This window comes from Chelonoidis abingdonii, chromosome 10 (assembly GCF_003597395.2).
Source record: "Chelonoidis abingdonii isolate Lonesome George chromosome 10, CheloAbing_2.0, whole genome shotgun sequence".
Lineage (NCBI taxonomy): Eukaryota > Metazoa > Chordata > Testudines > Testudinidae > Chelonoidis > Chelonoidis abingdonii.
The window spans coordinates 19,398,819-19,425,414 of NC_133778.1; the positions used below are offsets into that span (position 1 = coordinate 19,398,819).

Here is a 26,596-nt window from a genome sequence, read left to right on the forward strand (position 1 = left end):
TGTAGATCAGGCCTCAGAACAGGTCATATTGCACCAGTACAGCAACCGAGAAAGTGAGTGTCAGCTTATGGTTGTAAGCCACCTTTGCATTGCCCTAGTCATTGGGCCATTAGGCATTGGTTCAGTCTCCAGTTCCCAATTAAATGTCTATGGCCCTTATGGCAGCAGGGATCTGGTGGAGATTGCAGCTTCTTGGCTACACCTTATTTTCCTGACAATGACCCCTACATTGAACACTACAAGGGAGGGAGTCAATTACATGGGCCTTAAACCACTCAAAGATTCCCCCCGACAAAAAGTGGCTTAACTGGTTTCTGGGGATTCCTTTGAATGCGGCTTTGCACTGTTGGGGTAGGGCAAAAGAAGCAGTCTTAGCAGGGGCCTTAGTCTGACCAAGTAAAATAAATAAGTAGAGCTCATCGGGACTTTCCCATTGGAATGATTTTCCGATGGAAAACACAGTTTCTGCAAAACCAAAGTTTTCCACAAGAAAATTTTGATTTTGCCCAAAATTTCAATTTTCCATAAGGAAAACCTAAATTAAATATTTCATTTCAGGTCAGTTCAACCTAGATTGGAATATTCTAGTTTTCTTAATTGACCAGAAACAACTAGCTTTGAGCCATGCGTCTCACGAAGTGAGTATTCATCCACGAAAGCTTATGCTCCAATACATCTGTTAGTCTATAAGGTGCCACAGGACTCTTTGTAGCTTTGAGTCAGTTCAACAAAACCTTGAACTCTATTCTAACGGGAGTTGTAGTTCAGGCCCCCGATTCTCTCCTATGGCTGGGCTCCCTGGAGGACAACATCTCCCCCAATGAAATGCAGATTTCTCTGCCTGAGCTGCATGGTGAATCATGCGAGTTACATGATTACATGCATTACGGGAGATGTAATCCACCCAAGGATCACGACCTGTATGGAAGAATGCGTGCATCTGTCTCCTATTAGGTAATGCATCACTATGGGAATTCATTTCAATCAATAATATCAAAATCTTGACATGTCTTAATCAAAAATTTTCATGATTCTGTACTGACAAAAATTTTAAAATTTAAGCTTTTAGTCCCAGTTTGGCACAAACAAATGCTAAACTGTCAGAATTTCTTGTGAGATGGAAATTCCAAATTTCAGTAAGCTCTAGGAATATGGCTTCAACAAGAGAGAGTTCTACCCTCAACTTTTTGAGTTTGTCTCCATGTGCGCAAACTACTGTCTTTCTGAAAGCAGCTGTAAAATGTTCTCAGTGTATAACATGTCAAACATGTGGTATCCTACTCAGTGACAGCACAATTTCTTGTTCACTGCATACATCTGTTAGAGTATCTGTTTACATGCCAATGCGCTGACATTACAGCGTGCTAGCTGGATTTAGCCCTAAATGACTCTTAAACAAAACACAAGAAGATAAAATCAGGCATATTGGCCATATGACACAGCAGGAGCTGTAGCCTGTAACACTTCCATTTCCCTATTTGCATGTTGAGGGGCAGAGGTCTGCAAACAACATCTGGTAAACCAAGATAATCAAGGGGTATCCTAGGGCTGGGCTAAGTTTTATTAACTCAGAAAACTGGTAACCTGCTGGTACATCAGCATAAAGACAATGACACCAAAAACCACTACTACCAAGTTAATTTGTTTGTGTATGCAGTCCACTTTCCTTCTTCTCATTCTTGCTTTCATGTTCAGGAATTACCAGGCCTTCAAAAATGTAAACCAGGATATTTTCCTATTTGAAAAGTTGCCTTTTATAAAGAAGAATGAAAACTTATGCTAAAATGATCTTTCCACTATCATCACGTTGGGGTCTTCTTTTATTTAGACTCTGCCATTCTGTGTTATGTTTAACATTGGTAAAGGCAACCTCACATTTTAGGGGCTTACATTAGCATGCTAAAAATCATATCTACTTTCCATTTGTGAAATCACAACTTAGATATTAAAGTACCCTGGCGGGCCAGGCTGGTTTGTTTACCTGCCACGTCTGCAGGTTTGGCTGATCGCGGCTCCCACTGGCCACGTTTGTCACTTCAGGCCAACAGGGGCTGCGGGAAGTGGCGTGGGCCGAGGGATGTGCTGGCTACCACTTCCCACAGCCCCTTTTGGCCTGGAATGGCAAACTGCGGCCAGTGGAGCCGAGATCGGCTGAACCTGTGGATGCGGCAGGTAAACAAACCGGCTCTGCCTGCCAGGGTACTTACCCTGGTGAGCCACATGCCAAAGGTTGCCAATCCCTGGTGTAGATGTTCAGGCCTGGGCTGAAGCCCAGGCTCTGGGACCCCTCGAGGGAGGAGAGTCGAAGAGCCCAGGCTCCAGCCTAAGCCAGAACACCTACACCGCAATTAAACAGCCCCGTAGCCTAAGCCCAAGTCAGCCGACACAGGCCAGCCATGGATGTTAAAACACAGCATAGACATACTTTATCTCCCCCTGGTCTCTCATTACCACACCTCTCCCTTACCTATCACAGAGGACCAATTGAGTCATATGACCCAGAGGTCAAATGACCTTCACTGTCCCCATCTGGGGAAGAGAGTTGGCTGAGACCCACTTCTCTTTAAAGAGCCAGCCACCCAGTGACAGTTACACATCAGTATTTCACACTAAGGAAACAGAACACCAGAAGAGAGGCAACATAGTCCAGTACTGTGAGCATAAGATTAGAAATCAGGAGCACTCGAGTTCTAATCCTGACTGACACAAACTCCTGAGATGCTGGAAAGGTCACCATCTCTAGTTTCTAGCTTCAGTTTCTCCATCAGTAAAACAGGAATAATATTTACTTATCTACCTCAAAGGTTGTTTTATGTTGTCTGCAAAGCACCTTAACCAAATAAAAGTACTCTAGGTAACATTATTAATGTCACTCTAATAAATGGAGCAGACACACCAATACGTGTACTTGAAAACCATGGAACAGTCTAAGAGAGATACAGAACATCATCATCATTTTTAGAAGTCTGTTTTACCCTGCAAACATGACAGACAGAGCAAACAAATAAACAAACAACAACTCTAATGAAACACTAATGAGTCTAAACATACTGGATTGGTAGATTGGTGAACAAAGCACTAAAGCACTAAAGCAAAACCCCTCAGAAGGCTGCTTCTAAAGCTCTGCAGGAATACTTACTTGCTGAACTATTTGCCATATCATACACGTTGTGTCTCTGGAACCTGAAATTAAATAGATTCCACAGAAATCTATAGCCAAACAGGTCACGATATCTATAAAGGAAAGAAAACAAATTACCTTAACTTTGCATCTTATCTAAGCATTTTATCCAGCTTTAAAACGGATGGACATTTGGTGGCAATGGGATGCTGTGCAGCATGCCAGCAATGTAGCTACTTTGGCAAACAAACACAAACTCTACACCAGGAATGTGGTATACATTTTCAAGACACATTAAAGTCTAAGGTCCTAGTTGTAGTAATAAAGCCTTAGCCAGGAGCAGGACAAACATTAAAAGTAATCATTATTATCTTATCTTAAAAAAATAAAGATTGTTTTTAAAACACACTGGGATTACTATTGGAATGACTGTATAAATACATGAGCACATAGGTTTTCATTAGTCCTACTTGAACCACAGAGCATGATGGCAAGAATGGGAGAAACTAGAGTATTCTCTCATTACAATGTGACCCAAATACACTATTCTATTATTCTTTTTAAAAGACTGAGCCTTGCAATAGTCAAAGTGTCAGATTTTTGTGTTACAAAAACCATGTATAAAACATATAATTTCATAATTCAAAACAAAAATAGTTTACTTACCCATGTGTCTGACATGCTGTCCAATTAATTTGCCCTTTGTGAGTGATGTCACTCTAATGCTATTGTCCCAGTGCCCTCCACTGAACAGCAACTTTGCATCATGGGACACTACAAACAGTTTAGAGGTGATCTCTAGCCCTGGAGCGAAAGGACCACTTATGCTACGTTGTGTTCTGCAAACAAATTTTACAGTTAAGATTTGCCCTATGTTAATATTATGATCTATAAAGAATATGTACCTAGGAACACTAGGGTTGAAATCCTGGCCCCCTGATATCAATTAAAAAATTATCTTTGTCTTCAGGGCAGGTCAGGATTTCATACTAGTTCTTTATACAATATCCTACCTGGTTTGAGACACTGGATAACTGTAATCCACATTAAATAGTATTTATAGAATTTTTTTTTCAAAATTCTGTAAAAAGACAAACCTCTTGTAAACAATCAAAAGGCGAGGCACAGTTTGTAATCTGAAGTGTGGTTCTGCTGTGAAAAGGTAGTTTTTAACTCATGTTTTTACAAACTAAATGGTAGTTTTTACTCATGAAATCTACTCCTCCCATGTATTCAGTCTCATATCTTTTCACTTTGATGACAAGTGTTTTAACTACTCTTGACTCCTGTTAATACTGTCGAGCTAACATATGTAAGGAAGAGTGAGCCCTATTCCTCTTAGTCCATCATCAACAGAAGAGTTTATTAAATTCCAATCAGTTAACCTTGTGCAAACCCAGTGAAAGCAATGGGAGTTGCAGAGATGTCACTGAAAACAGAGCTGGACGATATGAATTGCATAGGTATAAACAAGGCCACATCTGCAGAACATTTATTATGAACGAAGATGCATGAGAATAATGAAGCAAGCTTGACTCTCAGATGCCAGGATGAGTTTGCAGGGCTGGCAGTTAGAAAAACATTTTAGTAAATTGGTCAGAAAGTCAGTAACAGACAATGAAGACAGAACCTTACAATAGCATTCTTTTTAGTCACTTCTCAGAGAAAAACTGTAGTTTAATTAATATTAGGGGATGTCAAAGCTTTGAAAAATGTAAAGCACACTATACAGATCTTAGGTTTTAATTAAAAATCACAGATAATTAAAGCAATGCTATCAAATCACTATAGAAGACGACTGTGTACCTATAGTACTTTGACTCATACTGTTTTTATAACAGAGGTCACTACTGTATCTTTCCTCTTCTTTACTTACTTGGGATTTGTCACAGTTGGATCTCTGATGAACGTAAAATAGTTGGAGATATTTCTATCATATGGTAGCCACCCATGGGTTCCAATAATGCAATTCAGACTTGCTATCACCTGAAAAAGTAAGATTGATAAAAATCAATGAAACTGTGTAATGTTGCAAAGCCCTCTTCTTTGCATGTCTTTCCCAATAACAGAGCTTGCATCTGAGCCAACAAAGGTTTCTTGAAAGTTTACCACCAAACTGATCCAGCTGAGGCTAGCACTATCATGAGGACAGGATGGAGAGTCTGTGAGGTTTTTTGTTTTATTTTTTTTTTTAAATAATGAGTTATGACTAAGGCTACGTATATGTCATGGATGCCATGGAAGTCAAGGAATCGGTGACTTCCAGAGACCTCTATGACATTTTCTGCTTCAGACGCTGGAGCTGGCATCCAGTAGGGCCCTGGCAGGGTCCCAGCAACAGGGGGCCCCCTGCAAGGTTCCAGCGACAGGTGACAGACTCCTGAGTGGGCCCTCCTCAGGGTTCCAGCAAGAGGCGGCAGACTCAGGTAGGGCGGACACACCTCGGGCTAGTGGCTGGGGGTGTCCCATTTCCTCTTTGGGAAATATGGTCACGGTGCAGCTCCCAGCCACAGTGGGTGGAGGGTGGCCCCCCTGCAGCTTCCAGCCACCATGGTGGCAAGGGAAACCATGGAGCCGCAGCAGCGAAAGTCACAGACAGGTCACGGCTTTCATGAATTTTTGTTTATTGCCCGTGACCTGTCTGTGACTTTTACTAAAAATAACCCTGACAAAATCTTAGCCTTAGTTGTGATTCTAATGTATGGTATATACTGCCTAGATAGAAAAGTGAATGATGCTTGTGTGTGATATATATTGGCTAGATAGAACAGCAATTGGTACTTGAGATGCAAGCTGGTAAGGCAGCCTGTTCTTTGCACATGTATTTCATCATAATTATTTAATTCCTGAATTTTATTTTCTTTAAAATATTCAGTGGGAGTAACTAGCACGTAAAGTTACGACAAATTAAAAGACATTCCCAGAGTCGTTTTGTTACTGAGGGTATGGCTACACTTGCAACTTCAAAGCACTCCCACGGCAGCGCATTAAAGTGCGCGTGTGGTCGCTGTGCCGGCGCTGGGAGAGAGCTCTCCCAGCGCTGCAGGTACTCCACCTTCCTGTGGGGATTAGCTTACAGTGCTGGGAGCCGCGATTCCAGCGCTGGGACACTGTTTACACTGGCACTTTACAGTGCTGTAACTTGCTGTGCTCAGGGGGGTGTTTTTTCACACCCCTGAATGAGACAGTTGCAGCGCTGTAAAGTGCCAGTGTAGCCAAGGCCTGAGTCAGCGTGAAAGTAATTCCATCTAGTTTTAATGTAGTGTACTATTTTTGTTAGTGACTTGAAAGGAATAGAATCAAATCTTCAGACACAGGTGTACAAAATCTGACTAGCCACAGGTTTATTTATGCCTAATTTGGCCTACACAAATGTGAGTGGAGGAAATTAAACAATATATGAGCACTTCCAAAGAGATTATTAAGATGGAGACTGTTATAAGAACCTAGATTCAGATTGATAGTAACACGTTATCTCATTATGACATCTAGAACATTACTAGCACCCACATTTTGTCAATATAAAGGTTAATTTTAGGAACAGTGCAGTCATATGTAACACAGAGTTTCAAACAGCTGTACTGACACATCCAACTCACCAGGATCTCTGGGCTCCCTTGAGACATAAAGGAACGTGACTGGTTCCTGGGAACAACAGCCTTGACAATGGGAACACCATCACTGATACCCTATGAGAAATGACATTTTCAGTTGACAAACATCCATAGGTGGGACAAATACTTTAGTTACCTGGGAGACAAAGTTGCACTACCAGGTAGAGGTACACACATCTTAAATAGCTAAGTTTGGCCACTAACACTAGGGGAGAAATCCTGACCACTTTGAAGTCAATGGGAATTTTGCCATTGACTACAGTGGGGCCAGGATCTCTCTCTCCAGACTGCATGTAGGCACTTGGAAAGTAGGAAGGGAAGGAAGCAAAAAGGATAAAATATAACATTTAGATAGTTAAAATAAATGTTACAGAATCACTGCAGGATGAGAGTAAGTAAACTTACTCCACCTGTATACGTTCACTGCAAAGAAACATCTCCTTCTATACAAATGGTTTATTAGATGTTTTGTACAAAATTTTCTTTACATTATAAGCAAGTTTATTTTTAGTTTGCTGACCACCTTTTATTCCAACACATTAGAGGTTTCAGACTAGTCTTAAAACACATGCAATGCAATATGTGTCAGCTGCTACCTCTACGAAGAATGACTTAAGTTCAGGGAGATGCTGGAACAGATTCAGGGTTGAGCTGTCACTTTTGGTCTGTCTCTGTAGTACCTCCTCTGCAGATAATCTCGCAGGATGAGGCTCCTAGGAGACAATATCAATTTTAAAAAAAAATCAAATTTATACACAATCTCAGCATAGTGGGAAATAATCTTTTATTGAACTGTTCAAGTCATGTACGGTATTCAGAGTCAAGAGAATGTAAATTCTAGCTCAATATATTAAATTCAGATGAAGGGACTCCTCTGGAGTTATTGTTTCTAGACCATTTTTCTATACAAAGAAAACCATGGCTGATTTACTTGGAAGATTTACTCCACAGGGGATAGGGAGAGGGAAAGATTTTGTTAAATTCATTTGGTGGCTTTTTCTTAAAGCTGGTTTTATTATTTGAGAAAGAAATATTTACCATTCATACCAAAAAAGGAACATTTAGATTTTATTACAAGCCATGTTGTTAATCTTTCCTCTCACTGATAGCTGGCATGAAAGGGTTACTATACATAACACCTGCAGAATGTCACATCTGTTCTAGAATTTAGACAGCCTTAGGACTAGATACTAGGAAAACTGGAGTGGAAACCTGGAAAGAAAGGAATGAAAGTGAAGAATTGGACTAACACTAACAAAAATGTACTTCCTGTCTTACGGGAGCATATTTAACAAAATACCTAGTACTATACAATAATTATCAAAGGCATGCAGACATGCAGAAGGCAAACTCCTCCTATGAATAATCCAATTTTAAAAATTGATCAGATGGCAAGTCTATCTGAAAGGGCTTTTCTCGGAGCTATAGTTAGCTCTCAAAAATATTAAATGGCAAAATTATGAAGAAAGTTGTTTCCACATCTATTTAAATTACATCAGAAGATGAAATACCAGAGATAAAATTTTCAAAGACTCTTAAGTGACTTTGGAGTCTAATTCCCATTTTCAAAAGTGACTTGGGCCTGGTCTATACTGGGGGGAGGTAGGGCAGAAATCGATCTAAGTTATGCATCCTCAGGTACGTGAATAATGTAGCTGAAGTTGACGTACTTAGATCGACTTACTGCAGTGGACACCACAGTGAGTTGACTGCTACCATTCCCCCGTCGACTCTCCATGTGCCTCTCACTGAGCTGGAGTACAGGAGTTGACGGGAGAGCTCTCGGGGATCGATCACTGCCCCTCAATCCAGCCGGTAGGGAAGACATACCCTTAGATACTTAGGTGCTTAAATTTAATTGAAAGTCAATGGGACTTAGGCTCCTAAGTGTCTATTCCATTTTGAAAACGGGAAATAGGCTTTTTTGAAAATTTTATACCAGGTCTCCTTTATTAATGATAACACTGTAGAAGATTAACTTTCCTAAAAGTTACAGGTTTCCTACAATTTACAGGTTATAATACCTGGAATAGACTCTTAAAGGAACAATGGTCATCACAATGGTTGCATAATCCTTCTACAAGCCCCTGCCATTCAAGTGTATATCTTCCCAAAACTGACTGATATGGAACGTGTGTGTTTATTGCTACAAAAAGAGATTTACCTTCAGCAGTTGACAGGGTGTTTGTCCAAAATTGTTAATCATCCCTTCTAAAGCTTTTCTTTCCTTCTCATCTGTTAAGGCATCTAAATCCACAGCTCCTGGAATCATAACCAGAGTAGCAGAGGGCAGTAAACAATAAGCAGCATTGTCTACACATAATTCACTGACGAAAGAGATACAAAACACATGTAGGAAAATATACACTAACTGCAAAACCATTACCCCTTCTCTCTATAAAATTATCAACCACCATCAGTTTATTTTATATAGTCTTCTAAAAGTTCCATTCTGCAAACTTTCTCCTACAGAAGTGAGTGAGTGTTTTGGTTGCAGCATCCGGCTTTTGGGAAGATAAATTTTCTTTATTTAATGTGCGCAAAAAGTAACCCAGAATATACTTTCTTGGTAAAAGACTTTCTAAAGTTTACCTTCTAAAATATGTTATATAGTAAATTACTATGACTAGACTCTAGAAAATAAGTTCCAATATGTTTTCCATTATGTTTCCAATGGAATCTTACAGAACTGTTTGTTAATTGAACAGAAGCAATTATAAAGTTCCTACAGAAGGGCTAAAGAGGGTATTTAATTAAAAATTCACATTTTCTTATCTGAACATCAAATATTCTATTCTTTTACCATATGGCACTATACTGCATTCTTGATGCGGAATCGGTTTCCAGATGTTTCTCAAACCCCATAAATGTGATTGCAATGACAAGAAGAGAGCATGGTTTTGTACCTTCGTAAGAACAGTAATAGAACACATTGAGCGCCTCCACTGCAGCTGGTCCCCTCTGTTTGTAGCCAAAAATCAGATCTATCCATTCATGGAGATGAGCAGAGACATACTCAGACTCCTAAGACAGAAAGAATTAATATCAGCAATTGAAGTACTAACTCTTTCTCCCAGATACACTGGTGAGGTTAAACACAAAAGAATTAGAGTGCCCACAAACTGCCTAGGATGCATGCACATCACCAGTTCAACAGATATGTAAGAATATGCATATGTGCTAAGGACATTAAAGTGAAGAAAGGAGAGGTATTATTTAATAGGGCTATCGATTAACAGCAGTTAATTCATGCGATTAACTCAAAAAACCGAATCGATTAATCGCCCTGTTAAACAATAGACTACCAACTGAAATTTGTTAAATATTTTTGCATGTTCTTCTACACATTCAAATATATCGATTTCCATTACAACACAGAATAGAAAGTGTACAGTGCTCACTTTATTTTTTATTACAAATATTTGCACTGTAAAAATGATAGAAATAGTTTTTCAATTCATCTCCTACAAGTACTGTAGTGCAATCACTTTATCATGAAAGTTGAACTTACAAATGTAGATTTTTTAATTATGTAACTGCACTCTAAAACAAAACAAAACAAAACATTAGAGCCTACAAGTCCACTCAGTCCTACTCCTTGTTCACCCAACCGCTAAGACAAACTTTTGTTTATATTTATGGAAGATGCTGCTGCCTGCTTCTTATTTACAATGTCACCTGAAAATGAGAACAGGTTTTCGCATGGCACTTTCGGAGCCAGCGTTGCAAGGTATTTATGTGCCAGACATGCTAAACATTCTTATGCCCCTTCATGCTTCAGCCACCATTCCAGAGAACATGCTTCCATCCTGATGATGCTCGTTAAAAATATAATGTGTTGATTAAATTTGTGACTGAACTCACTGGGGGAGAACTGTATGTCTGCTATTCTGTTTTACTCACATTCTGCCATATATTTCATGTTATAGCAGTCTCAGATGATGACCCAGCACATTTGTTTTAAGAACACTTTCACAGCAGATTTGACAAAACGCAAAGAAGGTATCAATGTGAGATTTCTAAAAATAGCTACAGCACTTGACCCAAAGTTTAAGAAACTGAAGTGCCATCCAAAATCTGAGAGGGACAAGGTGTGGAGCATGCTTTCAGAAGTCTTAAAAGAGCAACACTCCAGTGCGGAAACTACAGCACTTGAACCACCAAAAAAGAAAATTAACCTTCTGCTGGTGGCATCTAACTCAGATGATGAAAATGAACGTGCATCAGTCCGCTCTGCTTTGGACTGTTATCGAGCAGAACCTGCCATCAGCATGGACGCATGGATGCTGGAATGGCAGCTGAAGCATGAAAGGACATATGAATCTTTAGAGCATCTGGCACATAAGTATCTTGCAACGCCGGCTAAAACAGTGCCATGTGAAAGTCTGTTCTCACTTTCAGGTGATATTGTAAACAAGAAATTGGCAGCATTATCTCCTGCAGATTGTAACCAAACTTGTTCATCTGAGTAGTTGACTGAACAAGAAGTAGGACTGAGTGGACTTGTAGGCTCTAAAGTTTTACATTGTTTTATTTTTGAATGCAGTTTTTTTTGGTACATCATTCTACATTTGTAAGTCCAAGTTTCATGATAAAGAGATTGCACTACAGTACTTGTAGGAGGTGAATTGAAAAATACTGTTTCTTTTGTTTTTTACAGTGCAAATATTTGTAATAAAAATAAATATAAAGTGAGCACTGTATACTTTGTGTTGTAATGGAAATCAATATATTTGAAAATGTAGAAAACATCCACAAATATTGAAATAAATGGTATTCTCTTATTGTTTAAGAGCGTGATTAATTGCGATTAATTTTCTTAATCACTTGACATCCTATTATTTAATAATGGCAATAAAAGATTACAGCTAGAAGTAAAGGAATGAAATTTTAAAAAGGAAAATGTAAAAGATCAACAGTAAACTTCCTGATGCTTAGTCATCAATTAGAAAGCCAGAAGGGACAATTGTGATCATCTAGTCCAGGGGTAAGCAAACCTTTTGGCCCGAGGGCCACATCTGGGTGGGGAAATTGCATGCAGGGCCATGAAGGTAGGGCTGGGGAAGGGGTTGGGGTGTGGGAGGGGGTGTGAGACGGGGTGCAGCGTGCAGGAAGGGGCTCCGGGCAACGGCTTGGGGCGCAGGAGTGGTGCGGGTATACGAGGGGTCTTAGGGCAGGGGGTTGGGGTACAGCGTGCAGGAGAGGGCTCAGGGCAGGGGATTGGGGCACAGGGAGGAGTGCAGAGAGTGGGAGGGGGCTCAGAGCAGAGGGTTGGGGGCTCAGGGCAGAGGGTTGGGGTGCGGGGTGCAGCAGGGGATGGGGTGCAGGCAGGGGCACGGCAGGTCGTGGGGTGCAGGAGGGGTTCAAGGTGCAGGCTCTAGCTCAGCACCTCTAACCTGGAGCGGCTCCAGGGTGACATAGGCATGCAGCGAGGCCTGCCCTGGTCCCGCACCACTTCTGGAAACGGCCGGCACCATGTCCCTGCAGTCCCGGGGGGGCGGGTGGGGAGAGGGCTCCACGTGCTGCCCTCACCTAGGGGTACCTCCCCTGAAGCTCCCATTGGCCGCGGTTCCCCATTCCCAGCCCTTGGGAGCTGCGGGGAGCAGCTGCTCTGGCGGTTTTCCAGACCAATAATCACTCTTGTGGCTCATCTTTGAACCCTCTCCAGTTTATCAATATTCTTTTTGTATTGTGGGCACCAAATTGGACCCAGTAGTCCAGCAGCAGCCACACCAGTACCACACACAGAGGTAATATAATCTCCCTATACCTACTCAATACTCCTTTGTCTATATATCCAAGGATTGCCTTTTGGCCACAGCGTCGCACTACAGCTCATGTTCAACTGATTATCCACCATGACCCTCAAGTCCTTTTCAGAGTCACCACTTCCCAGAATAGAGTCCCCCATCCTGTTAGTATTATGGCATGTGTTTTTTGTTCCTAGATGTATGATCTGACACTTGGCCATATTAAAAATTAGCAGTATGCTTGCTCCCAGCTTATCAAGCAATATAAATCAATCAATCTGTATCCATGACCTGTCCTCTAAATTATTTACCACTCCCCCAATCTTTGCGTCATCTGAAAACTTTATCTGTAATGATTTAGTTTTCTTCCAGATCATTAATAAAAATGTTAAATAGCATAGGGCAAAAAACTAACATCCATGGAACCCCACTAGAAACACACTGTCTTGATAATGTTGCCCTGTTTACATACTGAGACCTATCAGTTAGCCAGTTTAAAATACACTTGAAGTGCACCGTGTTGATTCTGTATCCTTCTAGTTTCTTAATGTCACGTAGTACCAAGTCAAATGCCTTACAGAAGTCTATTACACCAGTACTATTACCGACAAACCAAACTTGTAATCTCATCAAGAAAGATTAAGTTAGTCTGACAGGATCTTCTTTTCATAAACCCATGTTAATTGGCATTAACTATACTGTCCTCCTTTAATTCTTTATTGAGTCCTAGATCAGCCATTCTGTTATTTTGCCTGGGATTGATGTCAATCTGATAGGCCTATAGTTATTTGAGTCAACTCATTGAAATATTGGTACAACATAGCTTTTTTCCTCAGTGTTCCAAGACTTAATGAAAATCATACACTAATGGGGCAGAGAACTCCTTGGCCAGCTCTTTTAAAAAACTCTTGAATCAGACCTGCTGATTTAAGAATGTCTGACTTTAGCAGCTGCTGCTTAACATACTCCTGAGTTATTGCTGAAATCCAAGACCAGTACAGCCTTTGTAGACCTGTCATTGGCCTATGATATGGTCTGGATTAAAGCTCTGATTCTGAAAGCTTGCAAGGATCATCCCCTGCCTCAGAACACTATGCCTGCTATGGACAATGCTGAACAATAGGTGGCTGTGTGTCCATTTGAGCAACAAAGTCAGTTTGCACCGGCTCCTCCACAATGGACTGCCACAAGGCTCAGTACTCGCCCCAACACTCTTCAAATGTCTACACAAGTGACAAGCTGCCAATGAAGTCATGCAAATTTGCATATGCGGATGATGTTGCCCTGGTAACGCAAGCAGCCACCTTCAGTGACACTGAGTCCACTTTGAATGGGGATCTAAACATCAGAGAGGAATATTTCCAGAAATACAGGCTCAAACCAAACCCCCACAAAACAACAGTCAACGCATTCTATCTTGGTAAGAGGACCACTAAGCAACCCTGAAAGTGACCTGCTGCTGCAACACTGTGCAATATGACCCCACTTTAACTTATCTTGGAGTGAAGCTGAGCCACATGCTAACCTTCCATGACCAACTGAAGAAAGTAGCCACCAATATGAAGACAAGTGTCAATCTTGTCCAGAAAAACAGCCACACTCGACTTGTTGATGTCAAATTGAACACTACAATAGGGTGCATTGGTGGAACCCTCAGGTCAACCCCAACACCCTGGCTGCCCGTGCTGTCACATATCACTCCCCCCATCCATTCTCCGTGATGCTGCAACCCTCTGAAAAGTCCAGCGAATCAAAGAAAATGAACATCTCTTCCACCAGGACCTCAATGGTATCCTTCACTGCTGGTTGAAGTCATGCAAACCCTTTTTCGACCTATGCACTTAATCTTCAAAATGCAACTTCAACACTGATGAAGCTTGGAAAGCTGAATAGAGTTCACAAGAAGTCACAAACAAACATCTTGTGAAAGACCCAATGCAATCCTAAACCTCATCCATTCAAACCATGACAGATGCAGATACTTGATGCACAAATGGAAAATTATAAACTCTCCAGTGTGTGACTGTGGTCACCCAGAACAAACCATGGAACATATAACAACTCAATGCCCGATTCATAAATACGAAGGAAGCATCACAGTGATACACACTGTTACTCCTGACGCAATTATCTGCCTTAATCACCTAAATGTAAAATTATAGTTGTTGCTCTACATCTACATCAACCATATGAAGTAAACAACCACTGTTATAATCAGAATATATTTTCCATTTCATGATACGACAACATCATCTGGCTTTTTCCCAAGTACAGAACACAAATATTTATTGAACATGTCTGTCTATTTGTGCATCATTATTTATAATTATATCATTTCCATCCTGCTATAGACTGATACCTTTGGTAGGATTTTTTTTTCTTAATATATTTAAAGACTTTCCTTATTATTGTGCTTAACTCTGCTGGCCACAGATTTCATCTTGTGTCCTTTTGCTTCTCTTATCAATCATCTAGTTCCTAGCTTCTGATTTATATTAATTACTATCAACTTCCCATTTTTTCCGTGTGTGTGTGTGTGTGTATATATATATATATATATATATATATAAAATAAAAATAAAAGCATGTACTGTATTTCTGTTTCATTACTTCATTCAAAGAGTAAGGTAGTCATTGTCTTACCAATGCTTTCCTGTGTTTACAAATGAAGTCTTCAGGTGACTTGGCCCATTTTGGGAGAACAACATCATTCACTACCTCTTTGGAGATTTGTAGCTGACCCAAGTTAAACTCTAGGGAATATAATCGAGACAATTTGGTTTCAAAAGTTATTACAATATATTTCAAGTATCTTGATCACTAGATCAGAGATTATGAAGCTGAATAAGTAAATCTATTAAGTGAAATGCAAGAAGCCAAAAAGTGTAATGTCTCATGTCAACATGCAGGGAAAGTTATCTTTAACAACATAGGTTATGTGTAACAAGAGCTTTCTTACTTCTGAAGAATCCTGGAGCCTTAGACTGCTATAAATTCAAGTTATACAAAACCATGTTTGAAAATACCAGTTATGAGTCTAGATTCTACAGGCCTGTCTAAATAAAACAAAGATCTCATATTCCAGGTTAGCATCTCTTTTCCAGAAGAGGTGAGTTTAGGATCCAGAACAGTTAAAGCAAGTTAACTGTAACGAGCACAATTTAGAATGTTTAATTTAAAAAAAATACCTTTTTCCTCTTTTAGATTAAACCAAACATCAATACTTTTAGCCATCCAAGAACTCTGGGGAAGAATTTTAAATTACAAAGTTAAATAGTGGCTTAGCATAACTGGCATCTCACTGAATGGCTAAATGGTAGTATGTCCGTAAAGTAATTTTCACATGTTCAATCTAATCAAGAACAGTTTTCCTCAATGTTCTTAAACAGATTCTGACAATGCTCTCTAGTAGCGTGCGGGATGCATGTTCTATTCAATAAATTCTGAAAAGTCTGTTTACTATTTTGATTCTCCAAGAACTCTGGGAAGTAGAAAAACTCTGGGATAAGCTCCTTCACATCATTTGGGTTATCCATAAGGGCTTGCCATGTTGCACGAATGGAATGGAACTGCCGATCTGCACAGTCAAACCTGTAGGTTGGAAAGCTCAAGTTACATTTTGACAGCTCCCATTAAAAAGTCATTTTTGAAGTTGAGGTAGAAGAGACAGATATTACTGCTCATTCACAATTTACCTGCCACTCTGAAGCTGGATATGCAGTGTGGTGAAAGGCTCTACTCGAATGAGATAATGCATGACACCAGCAGCATTTGAGTAGTGAGTACCATAGTGAAACTTGTCAATCATCCCAAGAGGATCCTCAAAATTCTCATATCTAAAACACAGAGCTCAAGATCTTTAAAATCATAACTACAGCACTCTACGTCTGATACACACAGATTATATTTACAGTACACAGAGAATATAGAACAGATGCATCACTGTTTTTCACTAGCTAAGTGACCTATGACAGTTTTGTTAAAAATTACATCAACATATACCAAGTGCCTCTGATTGCAGGAAGAAGAGGTGTATTTAGGACTTAAATAATTATTTCCCCATTTCAGGTCCTAAAAGACACAACCAGCAAGTTCCCACCCAGTTGATGCCCCAGACAGCAGATGTACCACTGAATGCCACGAGACTGGCAGGAAAAGCCATAGAAACAAACTCAGTGCCCAGGAACCAGCACTGACTCCAACCATGGATATCAGGTAATTATTCACAGTAAATCCTCCATTCTTCCCAAACAGGAGAAATCCTGTTTGGGAAGAAACTTGACAAGTGTTGCCTGACAACCACGACAAGCCAAAGTGTTCGCTCCCCACTCCAGCAAAACTTAAGGATAACTATGCTCACATGTGAGTGGAAGTAGCGGTCATTCCTATCTACAACAAAGTTACCAGAGAAGAGATTCAACTTATTTCAAGGATAAAATTTGGACTCAGAACACCAGGAGGAAGCCCAGATCCAAACAGGATAATCCCTCCTTCTACTCAAATCCACCAGTATGACTGCATCTGGGATGTCACTATCCAGAAACATGTATAGGGGACAAGATAACTTTTCAATCATCTGGATCCAGTCAACTTCAGACAGGTGCCCCATAGTTCCTCTGAAACCCTGAGTTTCCTCTCTTGAACCCTGAGAAACAAATCAACCTGAAAAAGATTTCTTACCTCCTAGAGCTAGAGGCAATAAAACTTGACTCTTTAATGTTGTGTATGCTGCTGTTAATATAACAGCATCACTGCCTAACAGTTCCAAGCTATATGGCTAATGTATACCTTTGCCATAAAACAAACAGGCTAACTTTATAACAATTAATGTCACAGTAACAAATAGTTATGGAATTCTCAGAATGAATTATTATTAGTCTTAAAACGTCCCATCAGAAAGCTAAAATAAATGGAGAGAAAAACATAACTGGGAATTTTAATACTTACTTTTCTTGCACAGCTTTGGCATTCTTTTCATTCACCACCCCAATGGGTTTGGATAGATCCCTAAAGACAGCAGGATTATTCAAGTCCAACTCTTCTGATGTGTAATCTCGCAAGACCCAAGGAAACTAGAAAGCCACAGTTCAAAATTCAGATATAAAATCCATCTTTCCACAAAATAATCACATTTATCCAGTGATAATTAACAAAAAAAATTACCACAGGATATTGGGCAAGGTCATTGTAAGTTCGTCCCGCCATGGTGTTCAATTGAATGAGATAGTCAAAGTTTGATATTTCTCTGTTCACCCATTTCTGAAGGAGACAAGAAAATGCAACACTAAAATCATTAAACTGAAGAAACTGTTGTCATTGTAGAATGTGTCTTGTCAATGCTTAGCTACCAGGAAATATTTCTCATAGTGAGGGGCACTAAATACATAAGAATTTGCAAATTTCAATTTTCATAACTTAGTTTAAAATTCTTCCTGCATCTGTGGCTGTGCTCTGTCTCTTGATGAGATTAGCTGATGCCTGGCAGAGGCAAGGGGTTAGCAAATTCAGGTTAAATGCAGGGGACAGCTAACAGCCCTAGGCTGGCAATAAGTTTTCTTCTAAAACTAAATGAAACTAAACAAACAAAAAGGACAGAAGAAAGGGGGAAAGAGCAATAGTGGAGAAAAAGCAAAACAGAAAAAAAGCTGAAGAGGTAAAGGAGAAAGATAAATAAATATTGGGAAAAGGAAGCATTTGATAAAGAACTCCAATAACCAAAAAAAAGTCTTTTGATCTTCCTCAGTTAACTGTATATGCATCAGTGAACTATTCCAGTATCCTTGTGAAAATGCTGCAGACTAAGTATTTTATATCCTGAGGACGAAGGAGTGACTTATGTAACTCTGAACCTTCCTTCTACCTAAGGATTGGAGGTGATAACTTCTTTCCCATTCCTCTTTGTCTAGGAAAGCGGCTGAGGTGCACTGCTAGAAAGACCAAGGTACAAAAGAGGAAACTGGAGAATTCTTCATGTTAATAAGATCATACATTTCTCTACTTCTCACAGAAAACTACAGCATCTGTTGATGCCCAAAAAACAACAAAACAAAAAAACACCCCAGAAAAATAAGACTGCTCTGTGAAGTTAGATAAATTGCCAAAATTTCATGATGTTTCTGAAAATTGATACTTTGCTTACAAGCCAATAATACTGCACCTGAAGCAAGGAACCATGGCCACACCTCTACATCTTTAAGTGGGTTTTTTTGAAAGCACTCATAATAAAATAACAAAAGCAAATAATTTGTACACAGAGCAAAAGAAATTTTCACCTAAGTCCCATGTGCTGACACCAGAAGACAAATTTGCAAAACTGTCCTCTAATTTTTGTCGTACGTCTAACATCTGCAGACACAAATAGGTCTGCAAAGTGGTATAACTGCAATAATTGAGCGCACACACAACTGCACACGCAAAAGTTTAGAGGTCAGATGAAATATCCTAGTTTAACTACTTTATTACTAAGCAGTTCTTGGAGAAGCACTGAAACAGCCTAAATCATTTCAGCTGAATTCATCTTACCTGCATCAAGCCTGAAGCTTTAAACAGTTCCTGTGGAGATCTGGTCCCATAAATATTTGGAGAACGGAGTGACAAGATTTGACTGTACACTTTGTTTCTCACCTGTAAGAAAACATTTACACTGGAAAATTCAGCTAATGAAACCAAAACCAACTGCTCTACGGATTAAATTCTTAATGAAGCAAAAAATTACTACATTTTTTAACTGTGCTGTCCTCTTGCCGCCAAAAAGATATTTATTCAGCTGCAGGAGTTAAAAATGGGTATCATTTTTGATTAATTGAAATACTACTTTTGCAAAACCATAACCCAGCAAAATTACACATTATCCCCACATAAACATAATAGAAAATACTGCCATTTTTCATGTTTAATATTATATCAGTCTTTTTCTACACAAGGTACTCTGATGAATTATTCACTTTAAATATTCACCATGTAACAGCTATTCATAACATTTACCAATTCATCAGTATCTAACCCATCCCTGTTCAGTTATTCATTTTAGCCTCATCCTATTTAAATTATCCAAGAAAACATTAGCACAGCATTTGCAAACCATCAGAAGGGCAAGATATAAATAATTTTCCCCTCTGCATGATAGTAGGATAGTAATTCTCCATTGCTTTGTAATTCATTTGTACAAAGTTTTTATGATTTGTTTAGTACAAAGAAGTTGAAATTACCTCTGGAATAAGTTCTTATAAGGCAGAAATTAAATAGTAATTGAACATGAAAAAATAAGAGTTTTGTTCTTCTTTTGACTATTCAATTTTACTGGAAACCAGACTGGGGATTTCCACAACATAAAAAGATCCATATTCTAATTTCTCAGAGCAGCTCAATCTAGCAAGTACTTTGACCTAATACAATGCTGCAGAAGCTGCCAAAAATCACATTAGCCATGGCCAGTAAACTAGAATGTGTCACTTATGCTGAGAGTCCACCAGGGGAGCTCTGATAATTCCATACCTCCTTACTGAAGTTAAGGAAGTAGTTGGTCTGATCAGTGAGGAAGATCTCCAAGGCTGACCGCCTCAAGTTGTATCGGCGCAAGTGTATCTCTCGAATTTGAGAAAGGGACCATTTGAAATCAAAACCTACTCCTGGGAACAGAACAACTTCAGTTATTGATCCAGTTTCTTTTGGTGAAACAGTGCAGTTAATTTTCTGAAGATCAGTTTCACGTATCAGAGTTAAACTATACACCTTTTTATAAAAGCTCACCAAATAGATATCGCTGATTAATGCTTACAAACTACTTTTCTTATCAATTCATACAGGTGACAAAGCTCATGTGGTTAGCAGAACTGGTGAACACATGACAGAAATCATAGAGAACTGTCAATTACTCATATAAATTATACAAAGAATTTTGTTCCTTAGAATATGATTAGCAGCCTTAATGCTACCCCAAGAGAGGGGGAAAAAATTTAAGACTGCACTAGTAAAATGGCTCAGCGTATAGGCTACATTTACAGACACCTTGCTCGAAAGGAACAATATGAAGTCATTAGCCTAATGAACATTATATGCAACTCTGTTAATTAGCTAAGAGAGAGGTTTCTAGAGGTCAACAACACTGGTATTTGTTCTAAAAAAATAAAGTTTAGCTGGAAAGAACATGTTGCTGAACTAAAAGGAAGTAGAGCTATGTGATGCTCACCTTCCTCTTTTTCAGTGCTGCCATCATAGAAGCAGATGTGCTGGGTAGTGACCTCCAGTCTGCCAGGTATTACATCAATTAGTGTAATGAGTTCACATTCTTCAGACAGTACCAATTTTTCTTTCTGACCCTGCTCTTCCTTTTCATCCCTACAACAATAACATCACCATCCCATGTCATGTGTTTTTCTAGTCTGCTGAGTTTAACCAGGCACAAACTAAAAGCACAATTTAGAAAAGAATCAAATCTGAATTGTCTTAAGAGCATGTCATACAAAACATTCCACTATTTCACTTTAATTAGTAGGCTCATGAGTTCTCTGATTCAATGTTTATACCTTAATCTGTTCATTTCATAGCAAAGCTTTTTAATCTTTCTATTCCAGTCACTTCTTTTGTATAATAAGATCTTACAGGATGGATCTGCTATTGTTACAGTATAAGGTAGAATGCCAACTTTCATATCTCTGGATTAATAAAAAGGCAAAAACTTAAAAATAAGCCAACACACAAGCTCCAACTATAAAAGAGTTGAATCTGGGTAAGTCTCCTTGCCTCCCTAGTTCCAAGAGACGACAAGCTGTGGCAATATTTTAAATAGTAGTTACTGAAAAGTTCATAATATAAGGTTGTTTAGTTTTTAAATAAATACGTGAACTTTTGTAACTTTAAAGGTATAATATAAGGCAGTATATAATTATTCATGTAAATAAAAATATTCTGATCACTTTTACAGGCCTCTCTTTAACAAGGCTTCTTTGCACCTACAATTTTATGGTATAAAGAATGGTTCGTGCAATTTTGCTTCTGCAGTTACTGGGGCATATTATCATCTCCGTTTCACTTCCTTTGAGCCACTCAGATGGCATAAAGAACACATTTCCCCAGATTTAGGGGATGTCTCCAGTAGGCACACAGCCCAGCATAGCTGGCACTTACATGGCTCTTTTCCTGCCTCTTTTGGTGCGGCAGACATGTCAGAGGCAGGTGGGGAAGGAACAGAGGAAGGGACAGGACTGAAGTCTGCTGTGCTTCAGCTATGCTTGATTTGCTGATGGCCCCATGGGAATCATTGCTAGCTGGTGCATGTTAGAGTAGCCATGAGGATGGTCCAACTTGAGCCCAGGACCAGGGCTAAAGAGAATCAGGGATAGGCCCTCACTGATGTGCCCACTCCTCATCTACAATTCTATCCCATTATTTTAGCAAGAAGGGTGAAGAAAGCCTGTTTCTGCTTGCTGCTGTTTTTTTATGAGTAGCGTATCACTATCCAATCCCCATGCTTGTTAGACAATCTGCGTTTATCCAATAGTAGCTCTCTTAGGGTATGTCTACACTTCACCCACCAGATCAGCAGGCAGTGATCGATCCCGCAGGGATCAATTTATTGGGTCTAGTCTAGACACAATAAATCAACCCCCAAGCACTCTCCCGTCGACTCCTGTGCTCCAGCGCCGCAAGAAGCTCAGGCAGAGTAAATGGGGGAGCGGCAGCTGTCTACTCACCATGTGAAGACACCTCGGGAAGTCGATCTAAGTATGTCGACTTCAGCTACGTTACTCATGTAGCTGAAGTTGCGTAACTTAGATCAATCCCCCTCCCCAGTGTAAACCAGGGCTTAGTGAGGAAGAGCTACCACTGCTCAAGGAGGTGCCATGCTACCACCTGGGAGTGTACTAGCCCTCCTTCTTGTCCCTGTCCTGCAATCTGAACTGGCAGTGAAGGGCTGCCCCTCTCTAAACTGAGATTATATTATTGTAAACCCAATGGCAACTTTTCCACTGGCAACACTATAAATGCTGGATTGAATGGCTCATCAGGGCTTGTCTACATGAGAACACTCAGGAAAATTAATCCAAATTTGCTAAGTGCGTGAATTTAATGTGGATTAGTTAAACCACAGGCCCTTTAATTCTGAATGAGGGTCTCCACACAGTTTAACAAGTCCAACTAAAATCCACATCTTTAGTTAATATGGTGTAACTTTCCTGAGTGTCTCCATGTAGACAAGCCATTAATCATAACAGGAAATAAAGAGAGCAGTTTTGTGCACCATCTGCTCCAGTCCAGGAGATATTTCCCACTCCTTATCCCTAGTGGAAAGATGATTTTCAGGGTTCCCCAAAGTGCTGTACATACATACATGCTTGCACTAGCAGTTGTGTCCTCTTCTGGCAGTTCAAGTATATCATCCTCCATGTCACTAACTTTCACCTGCTTCACCACCTCCAGGAGCAGTGACTCACTAGATGGCTGTGTCTGCTGCATCCCTTTTTGGAATAAAGATATTTTCAGTTCTAACAAAATATAGATTTGTATTTCACCACAGTACTATTGAATAGCTAAACTGTGGCAGCTGACTACAATTACCGGAGTTGAATAGTATCCATGGGCATGTCTACACAGGGACATGCAGGAAAATTAATCCAAATTAACTAAAGGTGCAGATTTGAAGTGGATTTCTTAAACCACATTAAATCCCCGTATGGATGTTGTTTTTCAGAATTCAAATGGACTTAATTCAGTTTAGTTTAATTTACTTAGGAAGTGAATGAAACTAAACCAAATTAAGGCCACTTTAATTCTGAATGAAGGTGTATACACAAGAGTTTAATGTGGTTTAAATAATCTACTTAGTTAATTTGGATTAATTAGTTAATTTTGGATTAATTTTCCTGCATGTCCCCATGTAAACAAGCACTGGGGAAGGGATGGTTTGCAATCTTACAAAATATGGTTCTGGGGAACATAGAATACTTTAAAATACCCACAACTGTGAAAAATGCAACACTTAACCTCTCAGTTTATAATCCACAGTTATAACTGTGGGAAATAGTTGATCACATCTATAATTCTTCATGATACCACATAGGCTTGATTCAAGTTTAAGGCAATAATTTCAACATATTTTAGTCTCAACATTTACCTTGCTTAAAGAAATATAAATATTGTAAAGGTCTCTGAAAAACTATTTGTTTGCTCATATGAAAAATAGAGTTGGGAGGGGTTCTTTTGTTTTGTTCTTTTTAAAAATACACATCATTTTTGGCAACATGAACATGCAGACGTAAAGCATTCTCTAGGGATGTTGAATACAATTTATTTTGAAGGAAGATTCCACTTTGGATCTAAGCAAGTTGACAGTATTGCATTAAAAGAGATTTTTCAAGATAACTTTATTCGAATCAACCATATATCCTTTTTTTTATCTTACAACATGTATTTCCATTATAAGGAAATGTGGGTTTGTTTAGAGGAGAAAATTGAAAAAAGCATTTTAAAATAACTACAAAACCCTGTTTAAAATTTGCAAAAGGTTGCTAAGGAATCAGGAATATAAAGAGTCCATGATCTAAACTGTAAGTGAGGAAATGCAACAATGAATTTGGATCTTACCCAAATTGTCTCTCAGGTCACTGGCCTCCTGATGGGAGTTGAAATTGTAATTTTGCACTAGTTTTAACCTCATACGTGAGTAGTTTTCCACATTTGAAAGTTTCCAGTGAATGGGATTCTGTTTCCTAGAAATAGCGAAAATATTTGTACTAAGATATAAAAAACAAATACTTAGAGGGAATGAGTTGATTCTATCAGAGTCTGTATTTAAAATCATAAACATAAAAAAAAATCATATACCCTTAAGAGTAATAGGTAACAAATGTATGATACATTGTACAATAGCTAACATTTCAGCACCTAACATACTATGCACATCCTTCATTGAAATACAGCAGCTGTTTAACAGCTCACAGCAAGAGCTGGACAGGCAGTAAAGAATATCTTATCCAAATGAATTTGATGGGGAAATTCAGGTAGGCATAACACAATAATCATATTCAAATTTGTCTTAATCCAGGTTTTAGCCTTTGTGTTTATTATAGAATACCAGCACTGTGTTAAATATTCATTATATCTCACCCTTCTGAAACATATTACACAATCTCTGGTCTTTAGTACATTAAGTACGTTTTAAATTTCCTTCATGCATAGCTACTTTTTACATGTTACTTTTCAGTAAAATCTAGCTGAGCTACATATTAAACTTTAGCACTGGCATTTTACTCGTTAAATGCAGATAAACATTAAAAAGAGAACATTCAACAGTAATCTTATATCAAGGATGGCTACCAGAATACTTTAACAACCTTCTGCAATTACAACTATATGAAACAGAAAGCAAATTGATTGGACAACTTTCTATCAGACGTAAGATGATGTGAGAATAAAGTATTTCACTCTTACCTTTCAGCCCAGGGGCCCTGTTCACAAGTCAGGTAAAGTTGGGCTGCTCTCCACTGCCTCAGAGTAGCGGTGTGTTGACTATTAAGCTGTTTTAGCATGCTGTTATAACGCAGGTTCTCCTGGCGTGCCTTTCGGTTAAATGGCTCCACAAAACACTCCTGAAAGCAACATTGTAAGTAAATCTGATGCAGTTTCCTGTAAGAACCTTGTCTTCTGTAAAAACCATTTTGCCTCATGCAAAGGATAAAACCTTCACCAGTACGTAGGAAATATTAAAGGTAACTGCAAAAATTCTGCTTACTTCAGCAGTATGCGCTGAATAGCTTCACATCCACGTTAAATGAGGGCAGGAAACACAAGCATTTAGGCCAGGATCCACAAAAGGAATTAAGGCGTTACAATGCTGAGTGTCACAGTGCCCAACTTTTAAGTGCCCATAAAAATCACAGGAACAACACTGCACCGTACAAACCAGTGTTTGAATGGGGAGAGACAGGCGCCTTACAATGTGCCCCTACACTAGCCATTGGGAGAAGCTGATGAGAGGGATGTGTGCTGAGCCCCAGTCCTCTCTCGGAGATAGGCACCTACGCCCAGCCTGCAGGGAGACGACCAGCTCTGCTTAGTGATCCATGAACAGGAACCAGCCATATGGAGTCACAAGGCTTTTTTTGTGAGAATGCCCGCCTTGCTCCACACAAAACGGTCAGAGCTGGAGGACATTGTGGTGGTGCCCATCACCTAACTTTCAGTCCACAGGTGAGAGCACTCACTTGGGATCTGCGGGATCCAGATTCAATTCCCCATTCAGGCAGAAGAGGAGAAAAATATTTGAACAGGGGTCTCCCAAGTCTCAGGATCAGGCTGAACTATGAGATATTCTGATGTGAAATTCCCACAATCTCTCCTGTTGAAGCTGTTCCACTTTGGATAAATAATGAAACAGTGACTATTTAAGTATTAATCCACAGTGGAACAGTCATTGAGCCAAAGAGAGAGAGAAAGAATGAGAATGACTATAATCCAATGGTTCAGGCATCTACCTGGGAGGTAGGAGACCATGGGTCCAGTCCCAATCGCTCTTTCATTATTTACTCGATACCTCAACAGGTAAGCTTCATTCTACAGTGAAATTTCTACAGAAACTGTCAAGGTGGAGCATGGTACGTGCTGTATGTCACACTCAAGCATCAGCCAGTGTGATCTGCAACTCTGGGGAACCAAAGAGCTAACACCAGTGAGTGTTTACTTATGCTAGATTGTAACTACCATGGAAATCCATAAGAGCACAGAACTAGCCTTGGGAGAATCAAAGAAGGACCAGATCCAAAACAACAAACAAGGAGACACTACTACCATATTTCTGAATGAAAAAAGATCCAATAGACAAAATCAGGGTAGCTGTATTTGACTGTTCTTTGTTAGTGAACCATTAAGATGATATTCACAGAGTTTAACTGGGGCTGGAAATCATTTCAAATGACACAGGGTCAAACAAATTTGTAAAAATCACCATTTAAAATTAGTTTGAAATATCAAAAGGTTTAGTACTGGAGAACAGACAACCAACACTGATTTATATTAGTGGAAAAGTGGTTATCAATACTGGATCAATAAAATAATTTTGCACAATCTGTATGCAAAATGAACATATGATGAAGGTTAGAATCTCTCAATACACA

General features: G+C 39.4%; 2 protein-coding genes across 5 annotated transcripts in view; one reads left to right on the forward strand and one right to left on the reverse strand.

Annotated features, from left to right (window-relative positions):
* The window catches only part of LOC116821878 (alpha-aspartyl dipeptidase-like), a 49,149-nt gene extending 47,194 nt beyond the window's left edge, over positions 1–1,955 (forward strand). Inside the window, 1 exon segment of the mRNA XM_075069995.1 lies at positions 23–1,955. The gene's annotated coding sequence lies outside the window, so the exon portion shown is untranslated.
* Positions 1–26,596, reverse strand: part of NBEAL1 (neurobeachin like 1) — a 141,334-nt gene that overhangs the window by 14,169 nt on the left and 100,569 nt on the right. For all 4 annotated transcript variants that reach the window (XM_032775343.2, XM_032775342.2, XM_075069994.1 and 1 more), the window contains 18 exons: positions 24,915–25,072; positions 24,069–24,193; positions 22,816–22,942; positions 20,674–20,822; positions 19,980–20,113; positions 19,008–19,109; positions 17,649–17,744; positions 17,433–17,557; positions 16,181–16,321; positions 15,946–16,076; positions 15,129–15,238; positions 9,642–9,759; positions 8,900–8,997; positions 7,332–7,448; positions 6,721–6,810; positions 4,998–5,107; positions 3,788–3,960; positions 3,140–3,234 (listed from right to left, as the gene is read on the reverse strand). In XM_032775343.2, coding sequence (XP_032631234.1) covers positions 3,140–3,234; positions 3,788–3,960; positions 4,998–5,107; positions 6,721–6,810; positions 7,332–7,448; positions 8,900–8,997; positions 9,642–9,759; positions 15,129–15,238; positions 15,946–16,076; positions 16,181–16,321; positions 17,433–17,557; positions 17,649–17,744; positions 19,008–19,109; positions 19,980–20,113; positions 20,674–20,822; positions 22,816–22,942; positions 24,069–24,193; positions 24,915–25,072 — 2,199 coding nt within the window. The remainder of the gene's footprint in view (positions 1–3,139; positions 3,235–3,787; positions 3,961–4,997; positions 5,108–6,720; positions 6,811–7,331; positions 7,449–8,899; positions 8,998–9,641; positions 9,760–15,128; positions 15,239–15,945; positions 16,077–16,180; positions 16,322–17,432; positions 17,558–17,648; positions 17,745–19,007; positions 19,110–19,979; positions 20,114–20,673; positions 20,823–22,815; positions 22,943–24,068; positions 24,194–24,914; positions 25,073–26,596) is intronic.